The 14,137-nt window shown below is 42.7% G+C and overlaps 1 protein-coding gene across 2 annotated transcripts in view; it reads right to left on the reverse strand.

Moving 5' to 3' along the window:
* Positions 1 to 14,137, reverse strand: part of PATL1 (PAT1 homolog 1, processing body mRNA decay factor) — a 130,650-nt gene that overhangs the window by 71,846 nt on the left and 44,667 nt on the right. For both annotated transcript variants that reach the window (XM_077454732.1, XM_077454730.1), the window contains exon 6: positions 3,012 to 3,071. In XM_077454732.1, the coding sequence (XP_077310858.1) occupies positions 3,012 to 3,071 (60 nt within the window). The remainder of the gene's footprint in view (positions 1 to 3,011; positions 3,072 to 14,137) is intronic.

The following is a 14,137-nucleotide window of genomic DNA, read 5'->3' on the forward strand; positions in this document are numbered from 1 at the left end:
GTATGTTATTGGGGAGGTTTCCCTTCATTTTCTGCCCTGTAGACACAGCTGGAAGCAATCTCTTGAAAGTGAGGAAAATCCTCTTAGGGCCAGTTCACACTGGTGCGATGTCAGATCGGATGTGATTAGCTCCGCACTGCAGTGAAAATCACATGCAATCTCTGTGCGATGCGATTTAAGGCCATAAAGCTCGTATGGCTGAATTTGCATCAAACCCGCACAGGACCCTTTTTTGTCCGCAGCAGAATCGGATCGCATGGGGGTTCACACCCATGCAATCCGATTTCTGTCAGGGTTTGCAGATTGCACTGCGATATGCAAACTGATTTGGTGGTGTCATTAACTTTTACCGGACCCACTGGGAAAAATGCGATTAGGGAACCCGCAGTGGATTCGCAGGGTTCTCGCATCGCAGCAGTGTGAACCGGCCCTTAATTGTCACCAGAACAAGTGTCCCAATTTAAAGATTTTTTTCTCTAGTCCCGTTCTTGAGCAACGTAAAATTTTTGACTGACATATAATCACATACATAGGTTGGACTTCATGGACTTGTGTCTTTTTTTCAACCTCACCATGTAATATCCTCAACAGGGACACAACCGGCAATTAAAGACCTTTCAGGGGTACTACCCTCAAGTAAAAAAAAATAAAAAAAAAAGTTTTGGCTTTAGGTGCACTTTAATACATTAGAGACTGGCTCCTTGAACAATGTCTATTTTTGTTCTATTTCATCACCAGGTGAAGAAGGAAAGAAAGCCTAAAAAAGAAAAAAATGAATCTAGCCATTACATCTATGAATTGGTAAGTTGCAATACAATAAATGTCTGCTTTAATATTGAGGATAGGGAGATTGAGAGATCTGCGTAGATCACCACTGCCCTAGACCTATAACATACCCTGCGGCTAACAAAAACGTACTAAGGAGGACTGCCTAATGCAGGATCCAGTGCCTGAAACAATTTCACAGGCTGGTTCCAGTAAAGGCAGGCTCCAGTATTTTGTCAGGGACTGGGTATGGTGCCCATTAGGGTACCAATTTGAAAGCTGCTTAAGTAGGAAGGCCAGTATGTAGCCTAAAAAAAAAAAAAAGAAGAAGAGTATCCACCCAGTATCCAGGGAACTAGTAAGAAACAGGATAACAGTCAGTGGAACGGATTACATGAGGGTTCTTACAGTTCTGTTTGGCAGTGTCCACACACCTAAATGTAGTAACATACATTTGGGTCGACATATTTGGACATGGGCACAATTTTCATACTTTTGACTCTGTATGCCACCAGAATAAAATTAAAACAATCCAAATGAATTTGAAGTGCAGACTTTTAGCTTTAATTCAAGGTGTTGAACATAAATATCAAGTACAAATTTAAGGAACTGCAACAATTTTTATACAGTCCCCACATTTTCAAGGGCTCAAAATGAAATTGGAATAATGAATATAATCATAAATAAAATGTTCATTTTTAATATTTTGTTGAGAATCCCTTACTGGCAATGACTGAGGGAAGTTTGGAACCCATGGACATTACCAAAGATTGTGTTTCCTCCATCTGATGCTTTGCCAGGCTCTAACTGCAACTGTCTTCAGTTCTTTGTTGGTGGGTCTTTCTGCCTTTAGTTTTACCTTCAGTAAGTGAAATGTATGGTCAATTGGGTTGGGATCAGGTGATTGACTCGGCCATTGCAGAATATTCCACTTTTATTGGAAAATCTACTGAGTTGTACTGCAAATTGCCATATGACAAACGCCAATGACCCAGCGCCACTGGAGGCCATGCATGCCCATGTCACCACACTGACTACATGCTTTACAGATGATGTTGTGTGCTTTGGATCATGAGCGGTTTCAAGCCTTCTCCACACTTTTCTTCCCGCCATTCTGGTACAGATTAATCTTAGTTCCATTCATCCAAAGAATGCTTTTCCAGAACTGGTCTGGCTTTTTTTTTTTTTTTTTTTTTTTTTTTTTAGATGTTTCTTGGCAAAGTCTAATCTGGCTTTTCTATTGTTCAGGCTCATGAATGGGTGGCACTTTGTGGTGAACCCTCTATTTGCTCTTGTGAAGTCTCCCCTTTATTGTAGACTTTAACAATGATACTCCCACCTGCTGGAGAGTGTCCTTCACTTGTCTGGATGTTGTGAATGGGTTTTTCTTTACCATAGAGGAGATCCTGCGTTCATCCACCACTGTTGTCTCCCCTGGACGTCAAGGCCTTTTTATATTTGAGCTCACCAGTGCATTTTTCTTTCCTCAGAATGTACCAAACTGTTGATTTCGCCATTACTAATGTTGCTACCATCTCTCTGCTGGATTGGTTTAATTTTTGACGACCTTACAATGGCCTGTTTCAACTGCATGGACAGCTCCTTTCAACGCATGATGTAGATTCACAGAAAGAGTTCAAATGCAAATACCACACTTAGAATCAACAAGACCTTTTATCTGCTTAATTGATGAAGAAATCATGAAGGAGCAGCCTACAACTGGCAAAGAAACAGCTTTTGATTAAATTGTGCAATTCATTTTGCTCCCTTGAAAAAGGGGGGGGGGGGGGTGGCTATTCTTAAGAGCAGTAATTTCTAAACCCTGCCTCCAATTTGGATGTATATACCCTCAAATTAAACCTGATAGTGTGCACCTTCAGCCCATATAAATTATAGAACTATAGCTTTAATATGTTTCGGTAGATGCCTAAAAAAAAAAAAAACAATCGAAAATTGTGCCCGTGTCCAAATATATATGGACCAAACTGTATAACCCAGTTGTGTAAGACTATGCCCTGTACGACCAAAGACCTACAACTAGCTGATCTTTTACATATAACAAATTCTTTAAAAACAATGATACATTCCTTTTGATTTCTCTGCGTGCAACATTTGCATTGCTACTTTTCCTTCCTTTTGCAGTCATTTCAGTTTGACATGCTTACTAATTGCACTACTCTCTACCTACTATACCTGCACAATTACACCTACTATAGCTACAAAACAGATATTTCACTGTAACATACCGGATGGCTGTTGAATGGGGATGAGGCAGCTCGGATGTGGATAGGATTTGGGCACAAAACCTGTAGAAAATCAAATAGGAAAAAAAAAAGCTATTACCTTTCAATAAAGAAAATGTTTTTAGATTTTATTTACCAATTTCTTAATAGTTTTTTTATTGAATTTTAAAGGCAAATACAAAGAAGACCACCAGCGGCAGATACAAAGGTAGAATCAGAAATAACTAAGATAAAGCAACTAACATGTTCAGTAGTAACAAGCCCCTACATAGGCACGCAGTAGAAGTCAGTAATGCAAACGTTAGATTGACATAAGAAAAAGCATTAAGGCACAGCTACAATAACCATTATCTGTTAATCCAAGTATACTAAGGTTCCCAAACTATCAAAAGCAGTCACATTTCCTTTCCACAATGCAAGTGTACGTTTGTATGAATTTTTTTTTATAGATTTTTATAACAGCTTACCTGTAAAATCCTTTTCTTTGAAGTGCATCATGGGACACAAGAGCCATAGTAATTACTATGTGGGTTATAGGCCACCTTCAGGTGATGGACACTGGCACACCCTAAACAGGAAGTTGCCTCCCTATGCAACCCCTTCCATTACTGGGAGTACCTCAGTTTTTGTAGCAAGCAACACACGTGTATACCAGAAAGAGGGGAGGGACCTATGACGTACTTCAAAGAAAATGATTTTTTACAGGTAATCCTAGCCAGCTTCTTTTCTTACCCCATCTGCAGAAAGCCAAGGATTCTACCTATGACATACTTTCTGGAGTACCAACCCCTGCATTCATCCCAGGAGACGTATGCCTTCCAGACTAATCTGATTCTGGAGGCCGGCTTCCTTGCATTAACCAAGGTAGATACCACTGAACTTGACAGCCCACGCTTCTTCAGAATGTGGGTCTCAGCCAAACCGTTAAATTTCAAGTTTTTAAGGTAGGATGGAATTCCGGACCTTGCGAGAGAAGGTCTGGCCGTGATGGTAGGGTCCATGGGTCCCCTACTGCTATCCTTATAATCTCTGCATACCAAGATCTCCTGGGCCACAAGAATCACCAACATCCCAGTGAGAACTGGTTCCACAGGAACAGCAAGGCATCTGTTCCGCATGCTAGCGGATCCTTTGTTCTTGACACATAGTTGTCATCTTCTTTGTTGAACCTGGATGCAAACAGATCTAAGTCTGGAATTCCCCATCTTTGACATATATTGAAGATATCGGGTTGAAGGAACCATTCTCCCAGGAACAACTGCTGGCGTCCGCTTGCCAATTTTCTATTCCTAACATGAAGACTACCAATAGGCAAAGTACATTGTTTTCTGCCCAAGATAGGATATGATTCAGCTCCCTCTGGGCCGCTCAACTTCTTGTGTCCCCTTGGTGATTGATATAGGCCATTGCTGTGGCATTACGGAATTGTCCTGTCAGGATGCAATCCGACAAACTGAACGTTCAGGCCCTCAGGACCAAGTGCTCTGCCCGAATCTCTAGAATGTTAATGGGCAAGGTCATTTCTGATCTGGACCACTTCTCTTGGGCAGTTGCCTCTTCCAGAACTGCTCCCCAACCCAAAAAAAGGTTGGCATATGTTGTTACCACTTCCCAGGTAACTGTAGGAAGGATTTTCCCCTTTCCAGATTTTCGGTCATTAACCATAAACTGAGGCTCCACCGTACTTTAGAGTCAGACACATTAGGAAATCTAGAGCTTGAACCCTTTTGTTCCAAGCTGATAGGATACTGTTTTGCAGCAGTCTCGAACGAAACTGAGCATAAGGAATGGCCTCAAATGAAGCCACCATCTTTCCCAACAACCTCATGCAAAGCTAAATAGAAGGATTCATCTTGCATCAACCACCTGAATCAGTTTCTTTATGGCGCTGATCTTTCCCTGGGGCAAGAATACCCTTTTCTGGGTGTATCTATGATCAGACCCAAGTATTTTAGCCTTCTTCATAGTTTTAAGGACAATATCTCTAGGTTGAGAATCCAACCTAGGTATTCCAGATAGTTAATGTGGTGACCATACTTAGGTCTAAAGCAGGCTACTGACAGGTCTATCAAGAACAAATCGTCTAGGTAAACTATAATCATTATACCTTGGGCCCTTAATCTGGCTATAGGAGGGGCCAGGGATATTACTGGTGAGCAGGGAAATAGGCACATGGAGGTATGCATCGTTGAAGTCAATTGACGCCATCCTTGTAGGATGGAGACAACTGATTGGATAGACTCCATGCAAAAAAAGAGTGGATATTCAGGAACAGATTTAGATATTGGAGATCCAGAATGTCCATTCGGTTTTGCTCTTACATGGGGACCTTCATGATCACTTTTTGTCAAACGATGGTCCAATGCTTGAAAAAGACTTTTCTCTGGATCCTTAGGAATGTTTGATCTGAAAAAAAAAAAGGAGACGGGGACTCTTGGAACTCCAGTTTGTACCCTGGAGCTATTAAAGTCCCCCATCTGTTTTGACACTCTTACTGCCAGACCCTTGAGAACTGCAGAAGTATTCCCCCTACTTGAGCGAGCAGGGGCACCTCCTCATAAGGAGGCTTTAATATTTTGTAGGTTTCCTCCCCCAAGACTTCTTTTGTCCCTGGGGTTGACCCTGTGGAATACCTCTTGAACTTGACGGTGGAGGCCGTCATGACTGCCTGGTGGCTGATGCCCCTGGCACAGGAGAAGGAGCTTGTTAGAATGAAAAACATTTACTCCTGTTATTAAATGGCAAAGGGGTACTTTTTCCACTAAAATTCTTTGGATGTATTACCCAAATCATCCCCAAACAGGAAGACTAGCCAGGAGCTTCTTGTATGGCACTTAGCGAAAGGTATAAGGCCTGGAGGATAGAATCTCTCATTAAAACCATTGCAAACATGTAGCTTGCCAGATCCCGGGCCTGCTGAACAGGATAACCTTGAGCACCTGTTTAAACTGGTCTCTCAAGGATTTACTGTCCAATTACTGTCTGCGCAGGTTGAAACGCTCTACCTGCCAGACAAAAAAAAAAAAAAGTGTTTAACAGGAATTCCAACTTTTTATCCGTTGGATCCCTAAGCATTTGAGCATAGTCTGTCGGACAAGTCAAACGTATTCACAGAGGATATAGCAGCATCAATTGCTGGTATACCCCACTTTTAGTGAATTTTTTCTTCCATTAGAGTAAAGTGTGAAAAACTTTTTAGGAGGGGAACAAAAAAAAAAAAAAAAAAAAAAAATGTTCATCTGGGTGATCCCATTCAGATACAAAAATCTTTTCCAGCAATGAATGGACAGGAAAGGCATGCACAGCTTAACCGGTTCCCGACCAGCGCACGCCGATGTACGTCGGCAGAATGGCACGGCAGGCATACTGGCGTACAGGTACGTCCAATCTTCAATGCCGCCCTGCCATCGCTCGCGTGCCGCCGCACTCGCGTGCCGGTCGGGACCCCCATGAGTCCGTTTGCGGGTCCCGCGGACTCGATCGCCGCGGGCATACCCACGATCGTCTCACGGGACGGCTGAATGGAGGAAATGCCATGTAAACAGCATTTCTCCATTCTGCCTAGCAACTAGTGACGCTGATCTCTGCTCCATGTGATTGGAGCAGAGATCAGTGTTCACTAAATGAAAGCCCAACCCTCCCCCACAGTTAGTAACACACCCCTAGGAACACTTAACCCCTACACTGCCACCCACTGGTTAACCCCTTCACTGCCAGTGTCATTTACACAGGAATCACTGCATTTATATAGCAGTGATTACTGTAGAAACGACAATGGTCCCAAAAATGTGTCAAAAATGTCCGATGTGTCCGCCACAATGTCGCAGTCACAATAAAAATCGCTGATCGCCGCCATTACTAGTAAAAAAATAAAATAATAAAAAATGATTAATAAAAATGCCATAAAACTATCCTTATTTTGTAAACGCTATAACTTTTGCGCAAACCAATCAATAATCGCTTATTGCGATTTTATTTTACCAGAAATTTGTAGAAGAATATGTATCGGCCTAAACTGAGGGAACATTTTTTTATATATATTTTTGGGGGATATTTATTATAACAAAAAGTAAAAAAATTTGTTTTTTCAAAATTGTCGCTCTATTTTTGTTTATAGCGCAAAAAATAAAAACCGCAGGGGTGATCAAATACCACCAAAAGAAAGCTCTATTTGTGGGGAAAAAAGGACGTCAATTTTGTTTGGGAGCCACGTCGTACGACCGCGCAATTGTCAGTTAAAGCGACGCAGTGCCGAATCGCAAAAAGTGGTCTGGTCTTTGACCAGCAAAATGGTCCGATCTGTAAGTGGTTAAGGAGGCTTTAGCGAACCTAAACACTCAGTTAAGGGTACATAAATGTGGAGTGGACCATTCAGTAAGAAATTGCACCATCAATCTTAAAGATTATTAAGCTGTTCCCCCTGCATTTGACCCCTCAGAAGCAGAGTCAGTTTTACCACGGTCCCCTGAGGGAATTAATCTCCCATCCCCAGTTCCTCAGTTTGAGGGTCCTGGGCAACAGAAGCGAACCTGTTGCATTTTGTCCCACACTGGGATGCGATTAAAGCCACTAATCTTTTTTCCAATCCTATCATGGCTTAGGGAAAAGACCATTTTAGTAATATAGACAGGGGCTGCAGTGTTAAAACCATTTGCAAACATTTCATGGCCCCAATGCTCACTCTGACCACTGCTTGAGCAATAGTCCAACGCTGCTATTAACGCTCAGCCTGATGCTATTAGTAAATGTGCCGAGGGAATGCCTGTGTCACTAAACTCTTACATGCCCCTTTTTGCTTGTGTCTCTCTGACATCTGCAGTGAGCAGAAATGGAGCTTTTAAACATACTCCCACGCTGGATGTTGAAGGACGCTAAGCCATCGCCCATCACATTGTGGGTCCCCCTCTCTCTTCAAAAGATAAATTTCCCATGCGAGTGCGGGCCTCCGATCAGACGGGATCGCAGTGTGCGTTTGTGTGGGGGACCTATAACCTATAAAAAAAAAAGGGAGCGGCATTGGCAATCATTTTTGGCCTCCCCCTATCCAGGAAGAGGGGGAGAGCTTTGTCCAGGTGAGGGGTGTTTCATGGAAGAAAATCCCCCCCCCCCCCAATCTTAACGGAGGTCTGACCTGCTCGCCGGAGGGAAGCCTGCTGCTTCTGTGACAGTGTGATCTTTATGGAAGCATGACAAGGTACGTGCTCTATACAGCCCCCATGAAATTTACTTTAAAAGGAGACATTTCATAAGAAAAATAAAATTGCCATACTGAAGCTAGTATACCCAAATTGGGGAGGAGAGGTGGCATCATATGTGTAAGTAGGTATAACAACTGGACACTCGTAAGGCCTTCGACTATTGAGTGACCCTACTTGTTGGCAGTCCCTGGGCGGCTGGGATTCGGTCCTAAATGTATTGCTTAGGTGAAACTACTGCTTGCTAGGCCACTGGCTCGTTTTAGGGTTAACATTATGACTGACACCTTTGAAATAGCTAGGGGGACTCGGCATGGGTGCGCATTGTCTCCTCTGCTGTTTTCCCTCACTATAGAGCCATTGGCAGCCCTGCTGAGGGTGGATAGAGACATAAAAGGTTGTTGGATAAATACTTTGGAAGAAAAACATCCCTCTATGCCGACGATATGGTGCTATACTTGGCAGAGGCAGAGGGGTCTTGGAGTACTGCCTTAAATAGAATCTCAAGTTTTGGTGCTTATTCTGGATTTAAAGTTAATTGGAATAAGTCCAGAGTCTCACTTCAGCCCTGAATATAATCCTAGGTTACCCCTGGATATTCCACGGCAAATAGTGTCTCGATTTAGGTACTTAGGAGTTGAGATTCAGCTACCATTGAGCACATATATATCTAATAATCTCTCTCCCCTGGTGACTCGACTGAGGGATAGTCTACAAACCTGGTCTAAGCTGCCTCTCGAATTAGGCCAAATTAATGTATTCAAAATGATTTACTGCCCCAGATTTCTTTATTTGTTTTGGCATGCCTCAATTTATATCCCTAAGAAACAATTTTCTGAAATAAATATGTTACTCTTTGTTTCTTTGGGGATCTAAGCCACCTAGGATCTCCTTGGACACATAATTTCTACCTATACAAGCCGGAGGCTTGGCTTTGCCAAAATTTACAGTGATACGGCCTGGTGTCCCAATTAAGGCACGTACATTGGTGGTTATTACCAAAACTGGATGTTGCTTCGATGTCCACCCAGGCAGCCCAAGTTCACTCGTATGAGGCCCTTAACAATGTAGTATATAGGAATGGACCAAATCCCAAACGGTCAAATATTCTTAAACTTTCCTACAGGATCTTTCATATGTGTAATGATAGAACAGGAGGCACTTGCCTGAACGCCTCTCCAAATGCTCCCTTGTGGCATAACCCTCAGCTCACTGAAATATATAAGATACCAGAAGGAGAGTGTTGGGCGCAATATGGCATCACATGTTAAACCAGCTATTTACAGACCAGGCCCTTAGTATAGGATTTCCTATACCTTTTTTCCCCCCGCTATCTGCAACTGCGTCATGCTGTGACACAAAGGAGGTCATGCTTTGCCCATCTAGAATCGGAAAAAAAATTATATTCGAAGATGATCACCCAAAAGCTAAAATTTCCAGATACCATTTCACCCTGCTGACCGCCGCCTCCTCCCCTAGGAAGGATAGGGTAGCTTCACAGTGGAAATCCGATATACCATCCCTTACAGAGAAGTCGCAGTTTGAGATCATTGAATCGCTGTTGCCTTCGGTGATCTCAGCCAGAGACAAAGTGACACAATTTAATTATTTGGACCGAATAAATTATACCCTTGCAAGTCTTCATAAAATGGGTAGGGCAGATGCACCGGATTGTCCACAGTGCAATGCTGCAGTAGGAGATTATTTCCATGTGATTTGGCTATGCCCCCTTGTGGAGAGATTCTGGGAAGCCATCATGAAATTCTTAGAGGAAAAACTAGCCCTCCCAATTATCTACTGCCCCAGCTAGATGTCTCTTGGGGAATTTTGAGAAGGACATAACTAGCTCTCAGAAAGCCCTACCAAGGTTCTTTTTTTTTATTTTATTTTTTTTAATGCCAAAAAAGCATTGGCTCCCAGATGAAAGTACCCGGTCTCTCCATCTCTTCAAGATTGGGGGAACTCATTAACAGAGCATCGCCAACGTACAAACTAACCTAAACCACTAGGGGTTGCCTTAAAAAGTTTAGCGAAAATATGGGCTGGGAGGATAAAGTCTGTATCTGGAGACAGAGGTGTAGTATGGGCGGGAGTGGCAGAGCAACCCAAGTATAAAATAGGACAGAATGGGGCTAAGTATATACAGTAATAGAGTTTTCTTGAGTACAGTATTTAAAGCGTGGTAGAGTATATGGTCAAAAGGCTTCAGGTTTAGTTAATTTTGCTTTGTTTTTGTTAAGACTGGCTTTATTGATAAGATTCTGAAGATGTATAATATGATGCACATATTTTGTTCATATGTAATATGGTTAAGGATGCATGTTTATCAATGTTATCCTTCATACAAGGTGTGTTATGGATGTTGCATTTAGATATATATATTTTTTTGAAACATGACTAAAATGTACCCTTTAAAAATAAAAAATAAATAATAATAATAATAATGAGGGACAACGGGCATCACTGATAAGTGCCATTTGTGATCACAAAGGTTCTAGACCAGGCATGTCCAAAGTCCGGCCCGCGGGCCATTTGCAGCCCGCGGTCCGGTTTTGAACGGCCCGCCTGCTCTTTCTCAATTTATTGTGCTGCGGGATCAGGGCTGTCAGATCAGCCGATCCCCGGCACTGTGAGAAGCTCCGTGAGCTTCAAAAGTGAAAGTAAAGTGCAGAGGATTGTGCTGTGCTCTCTGCTTCCCCCTACAGTGCAGTACCCGGCTGAATGAGGAAGCTGCAAAAGGTACTGTACTACAAGCTAGATTCGTGTTAAAAAGGCCTTTATTCATGTCTGTGTGTGTGCACATCTGTATGTGTGTGTGTGCACATGTGTCTGTATGTGTGTGTGTGTGTGTGCACATGTGTCTGTATGTGTGTGTGAGCACATGTGTCTGTATGTGTGTGTGTGAGCACATGTGTCTGTATGTGTGTGTGTGAGCACATGTGTCTGTATGTGTGTGTGTGAGCACATGTGTCTGTATGTGTGTGTGTGAGCACATGTGTCTGTATGTGTGTGTGTGCACATGTGTCTGTGTGTGTGTGAGCACATGTGTCTGTATGTGTGTGTGTGCACATGTGTCTGTATGTGTGTGTGTGCACATGTGTCTGTATGTGTGTGTGTGTGTGTGTGCGCACATGTGTCTGTGTGTGTGTGTGCACATGTGTCTGTATGTGTGTGCGTGTGCACATGTGTCTGTATGTGTGTGCGTGTGCACATGTGTCTGTATGTGTGTGCGTGTGCACATGTGTCTGTATGTGTGTGCGTGTGCACATGTGTCTGTATGTGTGTGTGTGTGTGTGTGTGTGTGTGTGTGTACATGTGTCTGTATGTGTGTGTGTGTGTGTGTGTGTGTGTGTGTGCACATGTGTCTGTATGTGTGTGCGTGTGCACATGTGTCTGTATGTGTGTGCGTGTGCACATGTGTCTGTATGTGTGTGTGTGTGTGTGTGTGTGTGTGCACATGTGTCTGTATGTGTGTGTGTGTGTGTGTGTGCGCACATGTGTCTGTATGTGTGTGCGTGTGCACATGTGTCTGTATGTGTGTGCGTGTGCACATGTGTCTGTATGTGTGTGTGCACATGTGTCTGTATGTGTGTGTGCACATGTGTCTGTATGTGTGTGTGCACATGTGTCTGTATGTGTGTGTGCACATGTGTCTGTATGTGTGTGTGCACATGTGTCTGTATGTGTGTGTGCACATGTGTGTGTATGTGTGTGTGCACATGTGTCTGTATGTGTGTATGTGTGTGTGCACATGTGTCTGTATGTGTGTATGTGTGTGTGTGTCTGTGTGTGTGTGTGTCTGTGTGTGTGTGTGTCTGTGTGTGTGTGTGTCTGTGTGTGTGTCTGTGTGTGTGTGTGTCTGTGTGTGTGTGTGTGTCTGTGTGTGTGTGTGTCTGTGTGTGTGTGTGTCTGTGTGTGTGTGTGTCTGTGTGTGTGTGTGTGTCTGTGTGTGTCTGTGTGTGTGTGTGTGTGTGTGTCTGTGTGTGTGTGTGTGTGTGTGTCTGTGTGTGTGTGTGTGTGTGTGTCTGTGTGTGTGTGTGTGTGTGTGTCTGTGTGTGTGTGTGTCTGTGTGTGTGTGTCTGTGTGTGTGTGTGTGTCTGTGTGTGTGTGTGTGTGTGTGCACATGTGTCTGTATGTGTGTGTGTGTGTGTGCACATGTGTCTGTATGTGTGTGTGCGCACATGTGTCTGTGTGTGTTTTTTTTTTTTAATTTTTTTTTATTGCACTGTACCAAAAGCACCCTACATTTTCCAATGTGTGGGGTACCATTAAGAATTAACGGTGCCCCCTAAAGTGCAGAGCATTCGTCTGTGTGTTGGGAACGAGCGCGACAAAGGCAAGAGAATTCTTGTTGGGCCGTGTATTAGTGCTCGGATGGACACACTTAGACCGAATTTTCAATGGTTCAAAGAATGTCAGGCAAAATGGTCGGCCCTCAGGCATGTTCACTTCATCAAATCCGGCCCACTTTGAAAAAAGTTTGGACACCCCTGTTCTAGACTGTAGATTGGATGTATAAACTTGGGCAGAGGAACAGGAGTAAAGGGCCAAGATGGTTGAAGAATGGGCCCTTGGAATCCACATTTTGCTAAATCCCGGGACAAATACACCCAATGAATTCTATTGAACGCCTCTGCGTCGAGAGACAAGAGCAGAGAAGGCGATCAGTTGGTTGCAGCATAAGATTATTTATTCTTTTAGTGGCATCGGAGACCTGTCTTCCCTTTGGTGAATCCCATTTAATCTGATTTAGACAGGTCAAGCAAGATACTAAACAAGCATCCTCCAATCAGCCTGGCATTACATCTGTGTGGACCCCTTTTTGCAGGTAGGTTATATAAAAACATTATAAAGTATTATATATTTTGTTTAAAATGTAGTAGGCCCTTCTCTTACCCTGTTGTGCACAGCCTCAGCTGTGTTCTATTCTTAGCACTGTACTGAAAATTAAAAGCAGTGAGGCAGACACTAGAGCTGATCTGCTGCTGCATAAGGATATGCTGCTGAGGGGGTGGAGAAAACAACCCCTCCATGGGAGGGATTCCCCCATGCACCTCAAACCTGTAAAACCTGAGCAGCTGTTTTTTTTCTTTTCTTTTATTAGACAAAAGTAGAAGTACACTGCATTAGTCCTCCTTAAAAATCCAAGAAAGTAAGTCGTTACATTTATTTACCCGTAGTAATTCTTTTTAATACAAGTGTTTTTGAGTGTAGGAAAAGACCATATAAATTTAACATGGAAGTTATGGTATATATCAGGATGCAACCCTGATTGGTAAATATATATGCAATACATGTTAGTCATATTTACAATGGTATTGTTTTCCAATGGTAAGCTTTAGTGCATTAACTGGGTTTTAGCGCCATATTGTGGTGCATTCTATTACCAATATTATAGGAAAATAAAAAGGAAAGATAACTATATAAACAATAAAAGAGAACTATAGAAAATAACAGGTTTATGCTGAGCTAAGAGACAAAGCTGTAGACAGTTACATGTGTCATATTTGCATCTATTTAACCAAGATCAATCCTATGGGCATTTTTGGGTGCATGTTGGATATTTACATGTCAAGAAAAAAAGGTTAAGATAAATGTATAAGGCCATTGGTTCACAGTGTTCTACCATATGCAGTCCAACCGGAACATTTATTATTGAAAACACACATGGTGTCTAGTATCTAATGGTGGATTTGTTTAATGGTTTACATTCTTTGGAGTACCTAAGCCCAGAGTATTGTAGGTGAGCGCCAATTTAAGGCTATAGCCCATAAGATAGCACAAAAAATGGTATTTACCAACTTTTGGTTTGGGGGAGGGATATTTGGTAGGGGGTGAAGAGTAAGCACATTGGTGCTGTCAGTGTGATCAGTGACCCAGTCATCTGCGCTACCTTGGAGGCGGCCTGACTCCATAAATGCTTCAGTTGGGGAC

This window comes from Lithobates pipiens, unplaced genomic scaffold (genome assembly GCF_037356315.1).
Source record: "Lithobates pipiens isolate NorthernLeopardFrog02 unplaced genomic scaffold, aLitPip1_a1.2 Scaffold_25, whole genome shotgun sequence".
In the NCBI taxonomy this organism is placed as follows: Eukaryota; Metazoa; Chordata; class Amphibia; order Anura; family Ranidae; genus Lithobates; species Lithobates pipiens.